This window comes from Catharus ustulatus, chromosome 29 (assembly GCF_009819885.2).
Source record: "Catharus ustulatus isolate bCatUst1 chromosome 29, bCatUst1.pri.v2, whole genome shotgun sequence".
Taxonomy (NCBI): Eukaryota; Metazoa; Chordata; class Aves; order Passeriformes; family Turdidae; genus Catharus; species Catharus ustulatus.
Window position 1 is genome coordinate 960,354 of NC_046249.1, and position 23,043 is coordinate 983,396.

The 23,043-nt window shown below is 55.0% G+C and overlaps 1 protein-coding gene across 3 annotated transcripts; it reads left to right on the forward strand.

The window, feature by feature from the left end:
- The first annotated feature begins 298 nt into the window (after positions 1 to 298).
- HNRNPM (heterogeneous nuclear ribonucleoprotein M) lies at positions 299 to 22,301 on the forward strand. Of its 3 annotated transcripts, XM_033082110.2 has the most exons (16): positions 299 to 455; positions 3,375 to 3,544; positions 10,384 to 10,436; positions 11,197 to 11,204; positions 11,283 to 11,376; positions 12,493 to 12,687; positions 12,945 to 13,098; positions 13,993 to 14,042; positions 14,309 to 14,369; positions 16,182 to 16,283; positions 16,857 to 16,901; positions 17,614 to 17,688; positions 17,992 to 18,090; positions 19,070 to 19,851; positions 20,595 to 20,646; positions 21,889 to 22,301. In XM_033082110.2, the coding sequence occupies exons 1-16, from the start codon at positions 325 to 327 to the stop codon at positions 22,050 to 22,052; spliced, it is 2,235 nt and encodes a 744-aa protein (XP_032938001.2). In that variant the 5' UTR covers positions 299 to 324; the 3' UTR covers positions 22,053 to 22,301. The 3 variants fall into 3 exon arrangements, with proteins under 3 accessions (XP_032938001.2, XP_032938003.2, XP_032938004.1); XM_033082112.2 differs by lacking the exon at positions 16,182 to 16,283; XM_033082113.1 differs by lacking the exons at positions 299 to 455; positions 10,384 to 10,436 and having other exon boundaries at positions 3,462 to 3,544.
- The last annotated feature ends 742 nt before the right edge of the window (positions 22,302 to 23,043 follow it).

A 23,043-nucleotide genomic window follows, 5' to 3' on the forward strand; every position in this document is an offset into this window, starting at 1 on the left:
GCCGCTATTCCCGCCAGCGCGGGCAGCCCCAGGCGCCGCCGCCGCCAGCCCCGCCCGCACCGCGTGGCTCCAGCTCTGCGCATTCTCAGATCCTCTCTCCCGGTGCTGCCCGCCCCTCCTGCACGGCGCCTCCACACTGCACCTGCGCAGAGCCGCCATCACTACCGGCGGTGCCGCCGCACTGCGCATGCGCAGCGCCCCACGCGCCTTTCCCACCGCTCGTTCCCCCTCGCGCGCATGAGCGGCGCGGCGCCCCCTGGCGGCCCGGCCTGCGGCGCCGTCCCGTCGTGCCCCGCGCTCCCCACACAAAGGACGCGCTGGGAAATGGCGGCGGCCGCGGCCTCGCAAAACGCCCCCGGGAAAATGGAGCCGCCCCCGGCAGCGGCCGCGGCCACAGCGGCGGCTCCGCCAGCGCCCAACGGGGCGGCCGGCGCGGGGGGGCCGCCCCCTAAGAGGTAGGGGGGCTGTGAGGGGCCGCGCTGCCGGTGGGGCCGCGTGCGGCCTCCCCGCGCCTGGGCCCGGCCTGAGGGCGGCGGGGCCCGGTGAGGCCGTTACCGGTGCGGGGCCGCCCCTGGCGCTGCGGCCGCTGCTCCCTCCGGGCACACCTCGGGATCCCGGGCGGGGCCGCCCCGGAGGCGCCTCCGAGGCCGCATCGCGCTGGGCCCGGGCCTGGCGGGCAGGGAGCTCCGGGCTCATCCCCGTCCCCTGGAAAAGCGGCTGAGCCTTGTGGAGTTCAGGCCTCCCCGAGGAGCCCCGGGCTCATCCCCGTCCCCTGGAAAAGCGGCTGAGCCTTGTGGAGTTCAGGCCTCCTCAGGGAGCGCTGGGCTCATCCCCGTTCCCTGGAAAAGCGGCTGAGCCTTGTGGAGTTCAGGCCTCCTCGGGGAGCCCCGGGCTCATCCCCGTGCCCTGGAAAAGCGGCTGAGCCTTGTGGAGTTCAGGCCTCCCCGGGAGGAGCAGGCTGTGCTAGCGTGCGGGTGTTGAAGTTTATTACTGTTTTTGCTGTCAGTAAGTTGTGATAACTCGGCTGCTCTCGTCCTGCTGCCCGCTTTGGAGCCCAGTGTTGGGGCTGAGTTACGCGTGAGGGGATTTAGGAGCGCCAACACCTCGAGGGTGAGAGTTTGAGGTGGTGCCGGGGAGGGATTGCGCAACCCCGGAGGCTGCTGTCGATAAAATGGTGCAGAAATTTAAACCAAAGCCAGCAGCGCTGCAGTTCCGCCTCTGTAATCGTGGGGATGAACGGCAGAAAAAGCCTCGGCTGCTTCTCACTTCCTCATGGTGGTGCTGGGTGAAAATTGCACAGTTGGCAAAGCCGGTTTTGGTAGGGAATCCATGGAATAGAAAGGACTTCTCTCCCTCAGGGCGTTTGTGGCCTCAGTTTCGTGCTGGGCTGATAAGAATCGGGTTGAACCTGGTGCGCTGTGATTCCTGGGGCACACTCGAGGTTGGACTTGGGTTTGAGTTTGTCGAGACCAGGAACCTGTTCTGCTTTGGGGGGAAAATATCCGGTTTGTTGTTTTGTTTTTGTTTTTTTTTTCCCATTGAAGAACAGTCAGACTTTGGGCAGTAAAATACTGTCAGACACAACTTTATTGATGTGCAGCTTGAGCCAGGCAGGGACAGAGCCATCCCTGATCCCAGGAACAGGGAATCCAGGGTAGGGAAGGATGTTCCCACCACTCCTGGGAACGTGCAATCAGCACTTTGTCTGCACGGTTATTCCTGGGAGTGTAAATACAGACATCTCTGTGCTGTGATTTTGTTTTTCCCGACCTTGTTCCATTTGGGATGCCTGCAGGGAGTTTGTTGTGTCTGCAGGTGTGGTTTTGTTTGGAATATCCAGCTCTCACTTGCACAGCACAGTCCCAGTGGCCTTGGGGAAATGCAGTTTGAGGAGCAACCACCAAAATCTGAGTGCAGCCTTTAACACAACTGCAACATTTTGTGTTATTTCAGCAACCAAACAGAAATGAGGGTGGGAATAGGATTGTCCCATTTCAAATCTAATTTTGGAGTTTTAATTACTTCATTAATTAGGAAGCTTTTAAAAAGTTAACTGAGAGAAAGACTGGAAAATTCCCATCCCTGAGTCTGGAGGAGCTTTGCTGCTGGGTGAAGGAAACAGGGAACACACTCAAATACAAACCTGCAGAAGCCTCTACATTCTTAATTTGCTTTTTCCCTGCAGGCTGTTGTGTCTGTTCAGGGATTGAAGGGATGGAGCTGGGATTTCTGGCCTGGAATCTGCCCAGGTGCTAGGCTGGGAAAAACTCAGGATTGAGATTGTAGAAACCTCAGCTCTTTTATCTGGTGTGTTCTGAATTCCTCCTCAAGATGTGTTGGTGCATCTTCTCCAGCAGCACTGAGGGAGCAGGGAGATAATGGGATTAGCAAAGGGAATTATGTAAGATGAGGCTGAGGTGTTTGGTTTTTTCCTTTTGGGATGGGATGGGCTCTGGGGTTCCTTCCCTCCAGCCTGCTCTGAGCTCACCCCATTCTCATGGGCTCTGGGGTTCCTTCCCTCCAGCCTGCTCTGGGCTCACCCCACACTCGTGGGCTCTGGGATCCTTTTTCTCCAGCCTGCTCTGAGCTCACCCCATTCTCACGGGCTCTGAGATGGGATGGGCTCTGGGGTTCCTTCTCTCCAGCTGGCTCTGAGCTCACCCCACGCTCAGGGGCTCTGGGCTCACCCCACACTTATGGGCTCTGGGGTTCCTTTTCTCCAGCTGGCTCTGGGCTCACCCCACGCTCAGGGGCTCTGGATCCCTTTTCTCCAGCCTGCTCTGAGCTCACTCCACACTCACAGGCTCTGAGATGGGATGGGCTCTGGGATCCCTTCCCTCCAGCCTGCTCTGGGCTCACTCCACACTCACAGGCTCTGGGCTCACCCCATTCTCACAGGCTGTGGGCTCACCCCATTCTCATGGGCTCTGGGGTTCCTTCTCTCCAGCCTACTCTGGGCTCACCCCATTCTCACAGGCTCTGGGCTCACCCCATTCTCACAGGCTCTGGGCTCACCCCATTCTCACAGGCTCTGGGCTCACCCCATTCTCACAGGCTCTGGGCTCACCCCATCCTCACAGGCTCTGAGCTCACCCCATCCTCACAGGCTCTGGGCTCACCCCATTCTCACAGGCTCTGAGCTCACCCCATCCTCACAGGCTCTGAGCTCACCCCATCCTCACAGGCTCTGAGCTCACCCCATTCTCACAGGCTCTGAGCTCACCCCATCCTCACAGGCTCTGAGCTCACCCCATCCTCACAGGCTCTGAGCTCACCCCATTCTCACAGGCTCTGAGCTCACCCCATCCTCACAGGCTCTGGGCTCACCCCATCCTCACAGGCTCTGAGCTCACCCCGTGCTCTCTCTCCCGCAGCGACGGCGAGCGCCCGACCCCCAACGAGAAGAAGAAGGAGAAGGGGATGAAGAGGGGAGGGAATCGCTTCGAGCCCTACGCCAGCCCCGCCAAGCGCTACCGAGCCTTCATCACCAACATCCCCTTCGACGTCAAGTGGCAGTCGCTGAAGGACCTGGTCAAAGAGAAAGGTAAAGTGCAGCTGGGTGGCCCAGGCTGCCCTGTGCTCCAGCCCTGTCTGTAGCTCAGCACTCGCAGCTGTGGCTGCAGGAGTTTGGGAAAGCTCCTCCCGAAGCCTCGCTGGGTGTTGCACGAGCTCGGTCCCTGGCAGCCTTCCATGGGATGGTTCCTGTGGAGCCTCTGGCATGCAGCTGCTGGAGCCTCATCCTGGGATCAGCAGTGTTTTCCTTAGGGATCCAGCCCCAGGCTTGCAGCAGGTTTTAGCCTTGAAGTGCAAAGCAGAACTCTCTGAAGCATTTTAATGTTTTTTGGGCATTCAGGTGTTCGGTCCTGCTCTGGTGTGTCCCCACACTCGGAGGGGTTTGATGGCTTCAGGAGCCATTCTGCCATTGGTTGCAGTTCAATGTGTGTAAGGGTGACCTGCAAAATCAGGTTGGTGCTTTGGATGTGCTGCAGCAGGATCAGGCTTTGGAAATCAGGTTTGTGGTGTTCCCCCCTCCACAGTTCCCTCTCATTCCCATGTGGATGGGAGCTGCCTTTGCTGACCTGACCTCGTCATCTCTTGAGGAAGATGAAGAGATTGAGCCGAGCACTCGGGTGGTGACAAGTCTAAATTAGTGTCATTTCTTCAGGCTGGTGCCCAGCTTTCTGGTTTTCAAGTCACCTTGGGAGTGCAGTGAAAATCCTTGGCTTCTCCAGCCTCCAAGTGTCTAAACCGAGTTCAGCACAACATTTCCTGTGGGGCACTTCTGGATGCAGAGCCTCAGCCAGGGTAGTGGGCAGTGGTCGTTGTGCTGGAGCTGGGTAAGGACTGACAGCTCAGGTGCTTGAGGTGTGGCCTGAAGAAGGGGAAAACAAAGTTCCAGAGGGTTTCAAACGTTTGTCTTTGGAGGCAAAAGGGAACTGAGTCAGTGGAACGGCCGTCGGGACTGGGAGCACTGGGAACCTTCCCTAATTAGGGGCTGTTTGAGGGCCAGCAGCGCTGCTGTGTCCTGGCAGCAGTGTCAGCCTGAGGGCTGCTGGAACAGGCCCTGCTTATGGAAGGAGCCTGAGCTGCCCCGAGGCTGCTCTGGGTCTCCAGGTGTGGAGGTGTCCAGTGTGTGCTGTGTGAGTCCCGTCCCCAGTGTCTGCTGGGCTCTCTCCAGTTCCTGTGGATGGCAGAGGCCGGGCTCAGCTTGTTTCCTGCTTCCAGCAGATCCTAGGGGAGCGTTGGAGCCTCTTCCTTCTGGCTGCAGGGCTTGTCCTGCTCAAACTGGGCTCGTCCTTCCTGGGCTTTGGCACTGCTGGTGAATCCAACAGTTTGGATTTGCTGTGGAGTTGTTCTGGACTTCTCCCAAGCTGCTGCTCTCAGTCCTTGCCCCAAGGCAGAGCAGTTCCAAACCCCAGGAACCTGCCCGTGGAATTCTTGCTTTGGAAGTGTAAGAACAGCCAGGCCAAAGGTCCCAGGCTCTGGGAGCAGGTGGAATTCTGTGCCCAAGGGGAAACCCTGGGTGTGTGAGGGCCCTGCAGGGCTGTAGCACAGGAGCTGGGGAGGTGCCGTGTGTGCAGGAGCTGCTGCTGGTCCTGGCAGTGGCCAGGCTGCTCCAGGTGCCACCTCTGTGTCCCCTCGGGCATCCCAGTGCATTGCTTGGAGAAACTCAATTACAGGTATGCAGTGGGGATGTTGGTAATGCAATGAAGAGATGTTCTTGTTTGGAACTCCCTGGTTTTGGCTGGCAGACACAAGGTGTTACCAAACCCACTGAGCAGCAGTGCTGGAGGATTTGGGAAAGGCTTTCCATGGAAGGGCCTGAATGCTGGGAACGTGTCCTGATCTGTCCCCACACCTGGGGACAAACGTGGGGATGTTGGTGGCAGCAAAACACTGGGATCTGAGTTCCAGGTTTTATTGGTTCCTTTAGGAAATGCAGGATTTTGTGTTTTACTCTTCTGTCTGCCCAAAGTAGCAGAAGGAACAGAGTGCAAGGAGAGGGGTGAGCAGTGACAGGAGACAGGAATTGTCACATTGTGTGGGCAGTTAATGACTGTAATTAGAGCGGTTCCATGGGCAGGGTGTGCCAGGAGCAGTGCAGGAGGGCCGGGCTCTGTCCCCTGTGTGCAGGCAGGGCTGTCCCACGGGCTCTGTCCCCTGTGTGCAGTCAGGGCTGTCCCACGGGCTCTGTCCCCTCTGTGCAGGCAGGGCTGTCCCACGGGCTCTGTCCCCTCTGTGCAGGGCTGTCCCACGGGCTCTGTCCCCTCTGTGCAGGGCTGTCCCACGGGCTCTGTCCCCTCTGTGCAGGGCTGTCCCACGGGCTCTGTCCCCTGTGGGCAGGGCTGTCCCACGGGCTCTGTCCCCTGTGTGCAGGCAGGGCTGTCCCACGGGCTCTGTCCCCTCTGTGCAGGGCTATCCCAAGGGCTCTGTCCCCTCTGTGCAGGCAGGGCTGTCCCACGGGCTCTGTCCCCTGTGATCAGGGCTGTCCCACGGGCTCTGTCCCCTCTGTGCAGGCAGGGCTGTCCCAAAGGCTCTGTCCCTTCTGGGCAGGGCTGTCCCACGGGCTCTGTCCCCTGTGGGCAGGACTGTCCCACACTCCCTTCTCCAGCACAGCCCAAAGCAGCAGCAAAGCTCTCCCAGCCTGAATTCCCTGCAGAGGAGCAGCTGCTAAACCCCACGTGCTGCCTTCCTGCTGAACCTCCAGGAGTTTGGAGGCTTGGTGACCTCCTGAGGATGAGCCTGTGGCTCTTGCTGGTGTCCCAGTGCCAGTTCTGGTGACACAGAGTCCCCAGATTTGCTCAGTGTGGGCAGTCAGGGAGGGATGGGGGAGGAATGTGCAGTTCCACCCTTGCCCTGCTCCCCCTTCCCTTTGCTGAAGTCTCTGATGAGTTGCTCTGTTTCCCTTGGGCTTTCTGAATCTTTCCAAGGAATCTCAGCCCTGAGCTTCTCACTCCCTCTGCTGCCTGAGCTCTCCAGGAGCCAAACTCCCCACTTATTCTGGGTGTCCTCTTGCAGAAGGGAAGTTTCCCTTCCCCATTTGTGACAGAACTGTTCTCTCTGCTTTGGGAAGGTTTTCCCTCTCCCTTTTAAAGCTTTGCAAGTGTCAAACCTGCTGCTCTTCTCTCCCCAGCTCCCTGTAACCTTGCAGGGTTGTCTGTCCCAGGCTGTAGCTGTAAATGAGGGAGGAGCTGTGGCCAGCTCTGCTGGGAGTGTGAAGTGTTTGATCCTCCTGGATCCCTCAGAAGATGAGGAGCTCCAGCCAGTTTGGGGCTTCCTTCCCTGCTCAGTGTTTATTTCTGGCCCTGGAGGCCAAGGAAGAGCTGCTGTAAAACATTTCCCCAGTTCTGGGCTTGCTCCCCTTCCCTCCCTGCTCCTCTCACACTCTCAGAGCTCTTGGGCTTGTCACAAACTGTTAAAATCAAACTGCCCAACCTAAAGTTGGCATTTCTGTCTGAGCTTGTTCTGGGGAGTGCCCAATGTGTCTGCAGGGCTCAGGTCACCCTGGGGATCCTGATCTGAACTTCCTGGGGAGCCCCTGCAGAGTTCTGGGGAGAGCAGCCCAGCTTGAACATTGGCATTTTCTGTACTGGTGAACTTTGGGAAGTGACACAAAATTTTAAAGGGAAGGAAAAATATCCCTGTGATAAATAACACTGAGGCTTCCTTCAGTCTGGATTTCTGGTTACTGCAGTAAATGCTGCTCCAGTCTCTTGGTTTGGGAAAAGCTGCATTTCCAATCCTAAAACATGAGGTTTAAATAAATCCATAAATCACTTTCCTGTGCACTTAGACACCACAGGGAATGTGTTCCTTAATTAAACCTGCAGTGACTTGGAGCTGGTGTTTTTTGGAAGTTTCCTCCCTTGGGAGGCTCCTGAAGTTGCAATTTTTGTGCTTGGATGAAATTTCTCCACTTGTGACTGTGGGCTGTTCCTTGGCAGAATCCAGCTGTTCCTTGGCAGAATCCAGCTGTTCCTTGGCAGAATCCAGCTGCTCCCTGGCAGAATCCAGCTGTTCCCAGAAGGGAATCCTGCCAGGATCACTGGTTTATCCTGGTCTAGCACATGGATATCTGCTCCTGCTACTTTTCCATGGCATTCTGTGGTTTGGGATCTAGAAAAAAAAACCCCCAAAACTCCAAATAAAATGTGACCCAGCCCAGCTTCTTTAAAAATGTTTCCTTTGCCAGTTTGGCAGACAGTGATCTGCTGGCAGAGGGGCTGGCTTGGCTCCTCTCACACATTTTCAGGTGAATTTAATCCATTTTCATGGCAGTGGTTCTGGGCTGTTGCTCTGAGTGTGTCATTCCCCTCCTGCTGTTCTGAAATTGGGGCTCTTCAGGACGTTCAGGTGTCCTTCAAGGGGAAGCAGCCACTTCAGGCTGGATATTTGGATTTTAATGTGTCTGTAAAGCCCCAGCAGGAAACTCTGAGCAAAGCTGGCACAGACTCAACTTCCCAAGAGACTCGTGGAGATGTTGTGGTTCAGAGTCAGGGGTTGGCTGCAAGAGCAGGTGTTCAGTTGTGCTGGACATGCCCAGGCTTGGCAGAGTCCTGGGGGGTTTGTGTGTGAGGAGGTGCAGGTGAGGGGCTGGGGCAGGAGAGCCTCACCCCAGGGGCTGTGGCTGGGACAGGAGAGCCTCACCCCAGGGGCTGTGACTGGGACAGGAGAGCCTCACCCCAGGGGCTGTGACTGGGACAGGAGAGCCTCACCCCAGGGGCTGTGCCTGGGACAGGAGAATTTCACTCCAGGGGCTGGGGCTGGGACAGGAGAGCCTCACCCCAGGGGCTGTGCCTGGGACAGGAGAGCCTCACTGCAGGGGCTGGGGCTGGGACAGGAGAGCCTCACCCCAGGGGCTGTGCCTGGGACAGGAGAGCCTCACCCCAGGGGCTGTGACTGGGACAGGAGAGCCTCACCCCAGGGGCTGGGGCTGGGACAGGAGAGCCTCACCCCAGGGGCTGTGACTGGGACAGGAGAGCTCTGGCCCTGGGGACTCTGCAGGTTCAGGCAGTGCCAGCCCTGAGGCTCTGACTGGGACAGGAGAATTTCAGTCTGGGGGCTCTGGCTGGGACAGGAGAGCTCTGGCCCTGGGGACTCTGCAGGTTCAGGCAGTGCCAGCCCTGAGGCTCTGGCTGGGACAGGAGAGTCTCACTCTGGGGGCTGTGCAGGTTGAGGCAGTGCCAGCCCTGGGGCTGTGGCTGGGACAGGAGAGCTCTGGCCCTGGGGACTCTGCAGGTTCAGGCAGTGCCACATGTGAGGCTCTGGCTGGGACAGGAGAATTTCACTCCAGGACTGCAGGTTGAGGCAGTGCCAGCCCTGAGGCTGTGGCCGGGACAGAAGAGCCCTGGCTCTGGGGGCTGTGCCTGGGACAGGAGAGTCTCACTCCAGGGGCTGTGCAGGTTGAGGCAGTGCCACACCTGAGGCTGTGGCTGGGACAGGAGAGCCCTGGCTCCAGGGACTGTGGCTGGGACAGGAGAATTTCACTGCAGGGGCTGTTGCTGGGACAGGAGATCTCTGGCTCTGGGGGCTGTGCAGGTTGAGGCAGTGCCAGCCCTGGGGCTGTGCCTCACAGAGGTTTTGGACTGAGCTCCCCTGGTGGATCCCAGCCCCAGGTGTGTCTGGCTGGGCTCTGGCTGCTGCTGTTGAGCTGGATGGTGACAGAACCTGCTGGGAATGCTGAACCCCTCAGGACTCCCTGGGGACAGTCCCAGGTGGGCTGGGTGAGCTCCCAGGGACTGGAGGCTGGAATTGGGATCCAGACCAACATGGATCTGATGATGGACACTCCATGGAGTCCCTTTCACAGGGACCTCTCAGCCCTTTCCAGCCTCACTGTCCTCCCAAAAGCAGGAGTGGATCAGAGCTGTTCATCCTCTTGTCTGGCTGGAACGCTCTCACTGCTAAATTACTGTTTAAAATAAGAAATGGAGATGAAAAATCAGTGGTTTCATTGAACATTCCTTTTTTTTCCAGCTTCAAGAGAAGCCTTCCAGGCTGCCAGTTTAGCACAGTGATTCCCAGTGTCCTGTGAGGTGCTTTGGGCAGCTCAGGCTGAGCCCTTGTGAAACCCCAGCTCCTCACTCCAGTTAAACTGTTCACACTCGTGGTTTCCCACAAATAAAACGTTCCACTGTCCACATCATGCAGCTTGGAGTCCTGGTTTAAATTTAAACCTCAGGACTTCTAAAACCAGAAGGGAAATTTCTTTGAAAATAGAGTGTTTGCTCCATTGTTCTGTGTGCCAGTCCTTCAAAGGCAGCAGCCATCTGGGTAGTTGCATTCTGGAGTCCCTGCCAGGGTTGTTTATCCTAGAGAGGCAATCCCAGCCCTGGGAGGGAAGGGCAGGTGGAGTTTTCCATGCACTTTTGCCTTTTGCTGTTGACAGTTTTGTCTTGAGAGCAAATGTGGCAGATTTTAATGCTAAAGTGGAATTGATTGTGGCTTAACAAAAAAATGAACAGCAGGCAGGCAGTGATGTCTCGGTCTGTTGGTTCACTGTGACTCCTTTTTTGTCTTTAAATCCTGAGAAAAACAAATCCCTTGAAATCCTGGATTTTAGAGTGGGAAGTGAGGGAAACTTGTTCCTGCAGCCTCCCCCATGGCTTGGATTGCCTCAGGTAACTCAGGGCACTGAAGATGCAGGGAGCTGCAGAAATCTCTGACTTTTTGAGGTGGAGGAAAACCAAGAACATACTAAAGTGCTTGAAACCTTTACTGCATACCTGTAATTGTCCAGTTTGTGGTCTAGAGAACACGGAGTGTTTCTGGGCTTTCTTATAAGGCAGAGGCTCCATACACGGTTGTTGATTGTTCTAAATTCCCATTGTTTTCTTGGCTTTTCTCCCTTGGTATCTGTGTCGTCTGGAATCTGATTTGTAGTTGGTGAGGTAACATACGTGGAGCTCTTAATGGACGCTGAAGGAAAGTCAAGGGTAAGTGTTTGAGAGTTTCTTTGTGGATTTTCTACCTGCAATGTTTCTGTGTGCTGGACAGGAGGCCAGGGAGGCTCAGAGTGTGGATGTGCAGTGGCTCTAGGTCAGCAGTGCTGTGGGATGGGAGGAGGGGTGGGCTCTGCAGCCAGGAGCTGTTCTGCAGCCAGGAGCTGTTCTGCAGCCAGGAGCTGTTCCCCGCGTGTTGGCGTTGGCAGTGTCACCCTGGAGCCCAGCAGGCAGGGCAGGGCAGGGCTCTGGAATATTCCTGTGCTTTGGAAAAGTCACTCGAGTGCTTTGGCTGAGTTTGGAAGGGCCAGGCTGCAATTTCCTGGGCCAGCAGAGCCAGGTAAATTCCTCCATGTAAAGTTCAGTGCCTTCATGGGCCTTGGGTCCAGGGTCAGGGAGGAGAGCAGGAGCACTCCAAGTGTCCTGGAGGAGATGGATGTAGGGTGAGAGTGTGGAGGGTTGTGCTGTATGCAGGGAAGAGCAGGTCACAGCAGCGTGTGGCATTTCTCGGAGAGTCGGGATTTAGTGTTTGTCACAAGGGACCCCAGGTTAGTCCTGTTCAGGAATCAGAAATTATGGAATTCCAGTATTGGAGGCTTGCCTGTGTAAGGTTACATTTATTTTGGCTGCTAGGGCTTAACTGATGTGATTTGGCTTTGATAATGAACTGTTTGTGTGTGGTTTGGGCTTTCACTGACTTTTATTTCTTCTCTCTTCCCTCCTCCCTGTGACTGCCTGGGGATGGCCTCGCCAGGGATGCGCGTAAGTCCTCTCTGCATTCCCACACAAACCCCGGGCTTCCTGTCACACAGGGCAGCTGAGTGTGCTGTGTCCCCACAGGGTGGTGGAGTTCAAGATGGAAGAGAGCATGAAGAAGGCTGCTGAGGTTCTCAACAAGCACAGTCTCGGTGGGAGACCCCTGAAAGTGAAAGAGGTAAGGGGGAATCAGTTCTGGTTGAAGGTTTAGGGCTGGCTCAGAGGGCATGGACACAAAGCAGCACTTAAATAGGATTAAAAAAACTTTTTCTCATCATTTTAACCACTGCTGAACTTGTTATCAAGCCTAAGCTCCATGTGAGGACAAAGCAGGAGTGTGGCTTTAATTGCAGTTCTGTGTTAATGATTTGGCACAGAGATCTCCATGAGTTTGTTCTTGACAAACTTCCCTCAGAGTTGTGCATCAGAATGAATGGATTCCACCAATTCCACAGAATCTGCTCTTCCCTGGAATACCTCAGAGATGAATTTCCATTCTAATGGCTTTGCTCTTGACAGCCAGTCCTGGAGTTCATTCCAGGCCCTCTGCAGTGGCTCTGGGGCTTTATCAGGGTTTGGAGCAGCTGTAGCAGATTTGTGGTTGGTGTTAATGATGGATGAACACGGTGGGAACCAGAAAAATGCCTTTAATAATAAAGGGTGCCAGTAATAAAGGGTGCCAGTAATAAAGGGTACCAGTAATAAAGGGATCATTGAAATGATAAAGGGTGCTGGGTGTTGGCTGAAATAAAACAAATTGCCAATGAAAAGGAAACTGTTTGGGGAGCAGATATGGTGGGATAAAGGGAAACCTGGGATAAAGGGAACTGCTCTGTGTGCCTGTCTGAGCCTGGCACTGCCCATGGAGATCTCAGTGTCTGTGTCCCCCAGGGGTGTCTGTGTCCCCAGGGGTGTCTCAGTGTCTGTGTGTCCCCCAGGAGGGTCTCAGTGTCTGTGTCCCCCAGGGGGGTCTCAGTGTCTGTGTCCCCCAGGGGGGTCTCAGTGTCTGTGTCCCCCCAGGGGGGTCTCAGTGTCTGTGTGTCCCCCAGGGGTGTCTCAGTGTCTGTGTCCCCCAGGGGGTGTCTCAGTGTCTGTGTCCCCCAGGGGGTGTCTCAGTGTCTGTGTCCCCCAGGGGGGGTCTCAGTGTCTGTGTCCCCCAGGGGTGTCTCAGTGTCTGTGTCCCCCAGGGGTCTCAGTGTCTGTGTCCCCCAGGGGGGTGTCTCAGTGTCTGTGTCCCCCCAGGGGGGTCTCAGTGTCTGTGTCCCCCAGGGGTCTCAGTGTCTGTGTCCCTCAGGACCCTGACGGGGAGCACGCCAGGAGGGCCATGCAGAAGGTGATGGCAGCAGGAGGGATGGGCATCGGGCCTGGCCCTGGTGGCCCTGGCATGATCAACATCCCCCCCAGCATCCTGAACAACCCCAACATCCCCAACGAGATCATCCACGCCCTGCAGGCCGGCCGGCTCGGCAGCACCGTCTTCGTGGCCAACGTGAGTGCAGCCCTGCCCTGGGAGCCCCTCAGCTGGGCCCTGAGGGGGGAAAAGCCTTGGGGGCTCCAGGAAAAGTTCCTGTTGATTCTCTGTGCTTCTCAGCTCTCTGTTAATTGGGATTTTTTAACAAACCTCTGTCCTTGGATTAAATTTTATCTCAGCTTCAGTGCCAATAGCAGGGAAGGACAGGAGCCCTCTAACGCTGTTTGCTCATGGAAATCTCTCTCTGGCCTTCCCAACCATGCCCTGTTTTGCAGCTGGACTACAAGGTGGGCTGGAAGAAGCTGAAGGAGGTGTTCAGCATGGCTGGGGTGGTGGTCAGGGCCGACATCCTGGAGGACAAGGACGGCAAGAGCCGCGGCATCGGCACCGTCACCTTCGAGCAGGCCATCGAGGCTGTGCAGGCCATCTGTATCCTTGGCAGCCAGCTGGGGAGGGGAGGGGGCTGCACAGCCAGCAGGGCAGGGCTGGGGGCTGCACACACAGCAGGGCACAGAGAACACTGCATTCCTGGGGAGGGCATTGCCAGGGCAGGGAAGGTCAGGCTGTAGTGGAGGGAAAATGGAAGGAAAAGCAAAACGGAGACAAAATTCCATCTTGGAGGAATTACTGTGGTCTGCTCAGGATCTTCAGCAAAGTCTCTTTCCTGTGTGGGTAAATGTACTTTATCCCAGATGAGTTTGTGTCTCTGGGTTGTGATTAGTGTTAAAATTGGCTGGAAAGGAGAAGGTCCCTGTGCCAAGGCCCCTGGAGCTGGAGTTTTCCTGTTCCCTGTGTCCTTCCACTGCCCCAGCAGTGATTTCCTTCCTAGAATCCAAACAGAACAAAATTCCAGGTATTGCTCCCTCCACTCCTGGGTATGGTAGGAAAAGGAGGAAAATATTCCCCCTTTCCCAAAATTTCTGTTTGAGTGTTAATTCCCTTTTTCACTAAACCCTGAGGGAGCCAGACTTGGGCAGAGGATTTGCTGCCATGGCACACTTCAAACTTCAAACTTTTCCCTGTTTTCAATGGATACAGTGACTGAGAAAACATTTAAACACTTGGACTGACTTAGAGTTACACTTTGTACCTTTGTGAACTTCATCTTACCCCAGAAATGTGTTCTTATCATTTCTTTAATTTCAAAAAGCCTTTTTCTGAATGTTCACTGCATTTGGATTTGAAGGCTGTTTTGCTTTGGAGAAGGCAGAAGGGTTTGGGATAATCTGGGAGTGGTGACTGAGGAGTTGGGATTTTCTGGGGGGGTTTTGTGCTCCCTTCAGAGCCCTCAGTGCTTGAGCAAGGATCCTTAACAGCCCCCAGCAATGTTCAATGGGCAGCTGCTCTTTGACAGACCCATGCACGTGAAAATGGTGAGAACACCCCCAATTCCCACTCCCACTGCTCCCTGAGCTGGGAATCTCCTCCTCTGGGGGGATCTGTGCTTTCAAGGATGGATCCAAGAGGGGGAAATGGAAGTGATGGATCAGGGAAGGTTAATTCAGATTATTTTGCTAAAACACAAAACTGCAGTCAAGACTGCTTTAACTTAATTCCTGTATTTAAAATCAGAATTTTAACAATCAGGAGATAATTTCCTGCTTTCCTTGCCGACTCTAACGTGCTGAATTCCTTGTAGGATGAGAGAGCCTTTCCCAAAGGAGATTTCTTCCCTCCAGAGCGGCCCCAGCAGCTCCCTCGTAAGTGTCCCCTGCATGACCCAACATCTCCTGCTTTTGTTTGGCTGCTCAGCTCCTGGGAGCCAGCCCCAGCCCCACTAAAACAAACTCTGCAAAGCTGGCATCCAAATTCCTCAATCATTTCAGAAGGGGGAAAATAGTGAAGAAGAACTGCTCAGATTTTTTGGATACTTCTTTCAGCTCATGGCCAGAAGCTTGTCTTAAAACATTCACCTTCTCAAGGCTTGCAGAGCTCTCCAGTGCAATTCCAGGATCCCAGTGCCTCCCATTCCCAGGGGGATTTCATGGAAACACAGAATCAGTCAGTGTTCTGGCAATGGAATGCTTCCCCTAAATTGGAAGGGCTGAATTCAGCACCTGGGAGTCTTCCAGGCCTTCAAATTCCCAAAGGAGATCTGCCCAATCTATTAAATGTGGAAAGAAGAGGGAGCCAGGCTCTGCTTGGAGGGGCAGGATGCAGAAAGCACCGACCAAACCCCAGGAGATGGAAATTCAGAATAATTGGCTGCCCAAGCTGCTCCTTCCAACCTGGAATTGGAATGAACTAAAAGATCAAGTGTGAGCCAGCAGTGGGAATCCACAGACTGCACGTGGATGTGAGGAAAACTTCCCTGGCAGGGTTTGCTCTGAGCTCCTGGGGAGTCTCCATCCCTGGGAATGCCCCAAGGCTGTGGATGTGATCTGGGATGAATCACTGCAATGCTGAAGAGAAGAGCTGGCACTGGAAGAGCTGGAGGCTGAATTTGCTCAGATGCAGCTAAATTGGGGCAGTGGATGGAGTTTGAGTTGTCTGAGCAGCCTGGGCTGTGGGGCTGCCAGTGGAGGAGCTTTAAGGTCCCTTCCAACCCAAACCAGGCTGGGATTCTGGGATTCTCTGAGTTCAGACAATGCTGTTCTCTTCCTGGGAGCCAGGCCTGTTGTGTGCTGCTAAATTGCCCATTATTGATGATTAATCATTAATTAGTCCCTCCCTAGCTGAGCTCCAGTGCCTGCCAGGGCTCAGCAGTGTCACTGAGGATGTTCCTCTCTTCAGGACCTCCCTAAATCCCTCTGGAATCCTGGATTTTGGCCTTTCCTGGGGCGGGGCAGGGGCACCTTGTGCTGTTTTAAAACAAGATTCAACACTCCTGTGTTCAGTGCTGAGCTGGAAACGAGGGGATCCTGCAGGCAGAGGATGCCATGAGCTGCTGTTTGTGCCAGGCTGAGAACTTTGTTCCTGCTTCAGGAAAAAAAAAAACGAACTAAAAAAGAGTTTTTTTGTTCTTTCTTTGGGCTGGGGATCCTTGAGGAAGGCTGAGCTGCAGGGTGCTGGCTCAGAGAGAGGCTGGCTGTGTGCTCCAATCCATCGGTGGCTGTCAGTGACCCCAGGCTGCTCCTGGCGCTTCACTTCTGCCCTGCGAGGGCCCAGCCCTGGCAGAGCTGGAAATGAGCCCCAGGCAGGCCAGGGTGAGAGCTGTGCACAGGTCCAGGGCAACTCCCAAATTGCCCACTCCACCCTCAGTGAGGACTTTGCCCAAACCAAGCAGTGTTCTAGCCAGTGATTTTTCAGGAGTCAGCTCCAAACCGAGTTTTCTGAGCAGTGAGGTGGAAATTGGAATATCAAACCAAATCATTGGAGATAGTTTTTAGCCTATTTCAAGACACATCTACTCTTGATTTACTCCACACTTCCCTGCTTTCAGTACACACCCCACAGGGGGGACACAGCAAGCTTTTTTTGGAGAATGAAAGTCAATTACTTAAGAAATAAAACTTGCTGTTTTGTCAAACTATGGAAAGAAGGCTTTTTTGATATCTGAATATTTCCTTCAGATGGTCTTGGTGGTATTGGCATGGGATTAGGACCTGGAGGTCAACCTATTGATGCAAATCATTTAAACAAAGGCATGGGAATGGGCAACATGAGACCTGGAGGTAAGAAGATTACTCCTATGCTTTTGTTTCATGAGAGCTTTAAGCTGTGTAGAAGGTAGATAGCTTTGTTTGCCTCCCCAAAAAGTTGGTAGTTTCTTAGGAATGTTAAAACCAAGTGAGGTTTTTTTTTTTTTTGTTCAGCTTGATAATGGAAACTTGAATTTAACCAACTGCTCCATTTTTCTTTTTTTTTTTATTTTTCACTGTGGTCAAGACACAGCTCTCATTTTCTGACTCTTGAGCATGAGCAGCAGACACTGCAAAGATCCATGAAACTCCAAACCATCTCTCACTTTTAACACTTTTAGTGGGCTTGCAAATCTTTGGTGAGGATCTGTTGAAATAGCACAAGTTTCAAAGAGCCACCTAAGAAGTAGCACACACTCAGCTTTCCATGTTAATGCCAGTGGGTTTTTCCCCTTTGCTGCTTGATTTTCTGAGCAGGAATGTTGAAATCTCCTCAGTTTATCCCATGTAAGCTCTTCAGCCCAAGCCATGGATGTGTTGTGTGGTTTGAGTTGTGGAATTTCCTGGCTGACACCTGCTATATAAATCTTTCTCTTTTATTTTGAGGAATGGGAATGGAAGGCATGGGCTTTGGAATGAATAAAATGGGAGGTAAGCTGTGCTTCTGTTCTGTTCATGGCTTGGCCTGGGCTGTGTGTGTGCAGGGGTTTGTGTGCAGGGAAATCAGCTCTGCAGGAATTTGGTGCTGTTTGGGTGTTGGAGCTGCTGCAGGGGTGTGGGGAGGGTGGGCACATCCCACAAAACATGAGCTGTGCTTCCTCTGCTCAGCACATCTGGGAGTGCCATCCCTGGGGGTTGGAATGGATCCTCAAATCCCAAACCAGCTCTGATTCTGTGGTTTTTGTGATGCTGAGCCCTTGGGTTGTGATTCCATGGTATTTGTAATGCTGTGCCCGAACCCTGCCCCCTTTGGGTTGTGAATTCATGGTTTTTGTAATGCTGTGCCCAAACCCTGCCCCCTTTGGGTTGTGATTCCATTTTTTTTTTGTAATGCTGTACCCAAATCTGCCCCCTTTGGGTTGTGATTCCATTCTGTGGTTTGTGTAATGCTGTGCCCAAATCCTGCCCCTTTGGGTTGTGATTCCATTTTTTTTTTGTAATGCTGTGCCCAGATCTGCCCCCTTTGGGTTGAGATTCCATTTTTTTTGTAATGCTGTGCCCAGATCCTGTCCCCTTTGGGTTGTGAATTCAAGGTTTTTGTAATGCTGTGCCCAAACCCTGCCCCTTTGGGTTGTCTGGTGCCTGTGGGAGGGGTGTGAGGCAGCAGCTGCAGTGTGCTAAAGATTCCCAATGTGTTTTTCAGGAATGGAGGGTCCCTTTGGTGGCATGGAGAACCTCGGGCGCTTCCCGGCCGGGATGAACATGGGCAGGATGAGCGGTAGGTGCCGGATCTCTGTGTCCCTGTTCCCACAGCCCCACTTCTGGGGATAACCTGGGCCTTTTCCACTGCACAAACCTCTGAGCTGCACAAACCCAGTGATCCATTGGTACCCTGAGGGGTTATTCAGACACATTCTGGCTCTGTCTGGGGTAAATTTGCTTTTTCTTGGGGCTTTGGGCTCCTGAAACCACCACAGAAGGAGCAGGAGAAAATCACAAAAGCCCTCCTGTGCTGTGAATCTCCTGTGGTAAAATGTTCTCTCATAAACCCCCTGCAAACTCTTCCACCTTGTGTTTGCAGAGATGGATCGGGCCATGGGAGGGGGATTCGAGAGGGAGTTTGGAAGAAATGAGATGGGAATGTCCCGGAGTTTTGGAGAGACCCTGGAGAGGGGAATAGGTGAGTGCAGTGAATGAGATCCATTTCCTGCCTGCTTTGCACCCTGACCTGCTCACAGGGATTATGGGGGTGATACAGATAAAAAACTGATTTTAGATCTGTAGGAATTTGCTGTCAGGCTTTTAAATGCATTTTTGTCAGTGAAAACAAAATCCTGCTTCTCCTGCTGCCTGTGTCACATTTCCCTTCCAAACCTGTTCTCTGGAAACATTGGACAATCTCAGTGATGAAACTGCAGAATTTCTGAGGCAAAGCTGAACCCAAACACCTCTGAGCAGACAGAGCTCCCCTATCAGTTTCCAGATTTAATTTGTTTTAATGACCAAAGCACAGGATTTCAGAATGAAGGGGATGTCCTGTTCATCCATCCCTTGTCCATCAAACACCTTCAGGCCCTGCCAGGGGCTCTGAACTCTCCCTGGAGCTTCTCTGTCCAGGTGAGCACCCCCAGAGGGACTGCAGCTCTGGAGCAGCTCTGGGGCCTCCTCTGGGCTCTGTCCAGCAGCTCCAGCTCCTTGTTTTGGGCTCTGTCCAGCAGCTCCAGGTCCTTGTTTTGGGCTCTGTCCAGCAGCTCCAGGTCCTTGTTTTGGGCTCTGTCCAGCAGCTCCAGGTCCTTGTTTTGGGCTCTGTCCAGCAGCTCCAGGTCCTTGTTTTGGGCTCTGTCCAGCTCCAGGTCCTTGTTTTGGGCTCTGTCCAACACCTCCAGCTCCTTGCTTTGGGCTCTGTCCAACACCTCCAGGTCCTTGTTTTGGGCTCTGTCCAGCTCCAGGTCCTTGTTTTGGGCTCTGTCCAACACCTCCAGCTCCTTGTTTTGGGCTCTGTCCAACACCTCCAGCTCCTTGTTTTGGTCTCCCAGGGCTGGGGCAGCTCTGCAGGGCCGGTTTGAGCTTTCCTCGTGCTGCAGAACTCTGGGCTGGGGGAGCTGGGGCTGGATCCCAGAGCTGCTCAGGTTCTGATTTTTGTGCTCACTGTGTTGCAGGCGGAGGCAACGCCAGCATCCCCGGCATGGAGAGGATGGCCCCGGGCATGGAGAGGATGGCCCCGGGCATGGAGCGCATCCCGGCCGGCATGGGGCACGGCATGGAGCGCGTGGGCGCCGACATCGACAGGATGGGGCTGGTGCTGGACAGGATGGGCTCCAACGTGGAGAGGATGGGCTCGGGCATGGAGCGCATGGCCCCGCTGGCCATCGACCACCTGGCGCCCAGCCTGGAGCGCATGGGGCCGGGCATGGAGCGCATGGGGCCGGGCGTGGAGCGCATGGGCTCGGGCATCGGCTTCGGCCTGGAGCGCATGGGCGCCGCCATGGAGCGCGTGGGCGGCGCCATGGACAGGATGGGGCCGGGCGTGGAGCGCATGGGGCCGGGCGTGGAGCGCATGGGCATGGGGCTGGAGCGCATGGTGCCCGCGGGAATGGGCGCGGGCATGGGCCAGGTGATGGAGCGCATCCCCGCGGGGCTGGAGCGCCTCCCCGGGCCGCCCATGGACAGGATGGGGATAGAGAGGATGGGAGCGGCGCCCATGGACAGGATGGGGCTGGAGCGCATCGGGGCCGCCAACATGGAGAGGATGGGGCCGCCCATGGGGCAGGGCATGGGGGCTGGCATCGAGCGCATGGGGCTGCCCATGGGCAGCAACTTCGAGCGCCCCATGGACATGGAGCGGGGAAACTTTGCAGGGAATTTTGCAGGGTCCCTGGGAGGAGCAGGAGGCCCTGCGGCCGGCGTGGCCCGGAAAGCCTGCCAGATATTTGTGAGAAATGTGAGTACCCTGTGTCAGAGATTTGTGAGAATTGAGTTCCCCTCTGTCAGATATTTGTGAGAAATGTGAGTATCCAACACCAGATATTTGTGAGAAATGTGAGTACCCTGTGTCAGAGATTTGTGAGAATTGAGTACCCCTCTGTCAGATATTTCTGAGAAATGTGAGTACCCTGTGTCAGATATTTCTGAGAAATGTGAGTAACCCCACTGTCAGATATTTGTGAGAATTGAGTTCCCCACTGTCAGATATTTGTGAGAAATGTAAGTACCCCACTGTCAGATATTTGTGAGAATTGTGAGTTCCCCACTGTCAGATATTTGTGAGAATTGAGTACCCCACTCTCAGATAATTGTGAGAAATGTGAGTACCCCTCTGTCAGATATTTGTGAGAATTGAGTTCCCCTGTGTCAGATACTTGTGAGAATTCAGTACCCCTCCTGTCAGATATTTGTGAGGATCCTTCTCATGCTCCCCCCTTTTCCCACCCCTGCCCTTCCATGCCGTGCATTGTCACTGCTGTGTTGATCTCCTCCCAGCTCAGTTTCCCATCACAATGTCTTTTATTGGATGCCCCCACATTTTGGGGGGAGTTGGAGCCATTTCCTTCCCAGAAGAGCTCCTGGCTGAGTGTGACCCCATGGCAGTGGCTGTATGGGATGGGTTCCATTTCTGGGGAGCTGGGGGTGCCTGCAGGTTGCTCAGCAGAGCCTCAGTGATGGTTTATTCCTCTCTTCCCACAGCTGCCTTTTGATTTTACATGGAAAATGCTGAAAGATAAATTCAATGAATGTGGTGAGTTGTTTTCCTCATTCTGAGGAATGAATATTGATAATGGTCAGATTGGGATGGAATTCCTGGCTGGGAGGGTGGGAAGGTCTTGGAATTTCCCAGAGCAGCTGTGGCTGCCCCTGGATCCCTGGGAGTGCCCAAGGCCAGGCTGGACAGGGCTTGGGACAGCAGGAGGTGGCTCTGGGTGTCCCTGGGTGCTCTCTAAGGTCCCTGCCATTCCAGGCAGGGCTCCAGCTCTGCTTCCACATCCTGGTGCTGCTGGAGCTGGGTTAAATCCACAGCCTGGCAAACCTCAGCCAGCTCCTCCAGAGCTCTGGGTGCCACAGGCAGGCTGGGGAGGGTCCTTGGGGTGCAGATTTGGGACGGGGTGGAGAGTGCCAGGAGTACCAAAACCAAGGTGGGGAGCACCTTGAGATGAAAATTTGGGGTTGGAGGGAGAGTGCCAAAGCCAAGGTGGGGAGCAGGTTTGGGATTGGCTGGAGTGCAAAACCCAAGCTGGGAACACCTTGGGATGCAAATTTGGGATTAGATGGAGAGTGACAGGAGTGCAAAAGGCAAGATGGGGGAGCAGGTTTGGGATTGGCTGGAGTGCAAAACCCAAGCTGGGAGCACCTTGAGGTGCAGGTTTGGGATTGGATGTAGAGTGCTAAAACCAAGGCAGGGAGCAGATTTGGGATTAGCTGGGGAGTGCCAAAGCCAAGATGGGGAGCAGGTTTGGGATTGGATGGTGAGTGCCAGAAGTGCAAAAAGCAGGATGGGGAGCAGATTTGGGATTACATGGACAGTGACTGGAGTGTGAAATCCAAGATGGGGAGCACCTTGAGGTGCAAATTTGGGATTGGATGGTGAGTGCCAGAGCCAAGATGGGGAGCAGGTTTGGGGTTAGCTGGAGAGTGGCTGCAGTGCCAAACCCAAGCTGGGAGCACCTTGAGGGGCAGGTTTAGGACTGGGTGGAGAGAGTGCCAGGAGTGCCAAAACCAAAGTGGGGAGCACCTTGAGATGCAAATTTGGGATTAGATGGAGAGTGCAGGAGTGCAAAAGGCAGGATGGGGGGAACAGGCCTTGGGGTGCTAATTTGGGATTGGAGGAAGAGTGCCAAAGCCCAGATGGGGAGCAGATTTGGGATTGGATGGTGAGTGCCAGGAGTGCCAAACCCAAGCTGGGAGCACCTTGAGGAGCAAGTTTGGGGCTGGGGCTGTGTGCAGCACCCCAGGCTCCCCCTCCAGGCTCCCCCTCTCTCCCCAGGCCACGTGCTGTACGCTGACATCAAGATGGAGAACGGCAAGTCCAAGGGCTGCGGCGTGGTGCGCTTCGAGTCGCCGGAGGTGGCGGAGCGCGCGTGCCGCATGATGAACGGGCTGCAGCTGCGCGGCCGCGAGATCGACGTGCGGATCGACCGCAACGCCTGAGCCCCGCCCTGCCCCGCCCTGCCCCGCCCTGCCCCGCCCCGCTCTCTGGATGGAAAGCCCTTCAGCCCAGCCCGGTTGCTTTCTGGAGTAATTTTAAGTCCTTTTTTTAACCGAGGGGAGCCCCCGTTTTACTGGTTTTTTGCATTGGAACTGCCATGTGCACAATCTTTTTTTGTAGTTGTGGCATCTCGTTGACCTGACAGATGTAAACAGTCTGACTTTGATAATAAATGCAAGTTCAAGATTTCAGTCCCAGCGTCCTTTACTCTGATTAAAAACCCTGCAAGCTCCAGATTGTCAAAAAAATTCCAACATTCCTCTTGGGTTCTGAGACAATCTCCTTCAGATGGCTCCAAGGGTGCAGGATCTTCCCTCCTGTACCCACCCAGTCCATGGGCAGGCCCACTCAAGGTTTTTCTCTAGTGAAAAAACATCTTTTAAAAACTTTTATTCTCTCTTGGGGGGTGTCTGACCCAGACACCTGCCACAAGTGAGAGGGGAGAGCTTTCCCCTTTTCCAGCAGCAAACGCTTTGCACAACACCAATGGATCAGATGTGGGGCACGGAGGGGTCCCGGTGAGGCCGGGAAGGGTCTGGGACAGCCCCGGTGAGGGTCCCGGTGAGCCTGGGCCAGGGTTACAGCAGTCCCGCGGCTCCCGATGGTGCCGGGTCCGGTCCCGCCGCGTTCCCGCCGTTCCCTCCCGTTCCCGCCATCCGCAACCACGTGGCGCGGGCGGCGCGCGGCGGTGACGTCACTGCGCGGCGCCGCGCGAAGGTCACGGGGCGCGCGGGGCGATGGCGGCGGCCGGAGGGTGCCGGGTGAGCGCGGGGACAGCGACACCGGGGACACCGTGACCGGGGACAGACACCGCGACCCGACCGGGCGGGGCGGGGCCTGCTGGGGCCGGCGGGGACAGCGAACGGGGCCGGAGCTGCTGGCGGGGCCCGGCCCGGAGCCGCCGTTCCCTCCCGGCCCACAGGGCCCCGGCCC

Bases quoted from the DNA above. Each gene is read 5' to 3' on its own strand.
- HNRNPM (XM_033082110.2), top strand. From the start codon at position 325: ATGGCGGCGGCCGCGGCCTCGCAAAACGCCCCCGGGAAAATGGAGCCG. The intron at 456-3,374 runs GTAGGGGGGCTG...TCTCTCCCGCAG, and splicing joins GGGGGGCCGCCCCCTAAGAG to CGACGGCGAGCGCCCGACCC. The intron at 17,689-17,991 runs GTAGGTGCCGGA...TTGTGTTTGCAG, and splicing joins GAACATGGGCAGGATGAGCG to AGATGGATCGGGCCATGGGA.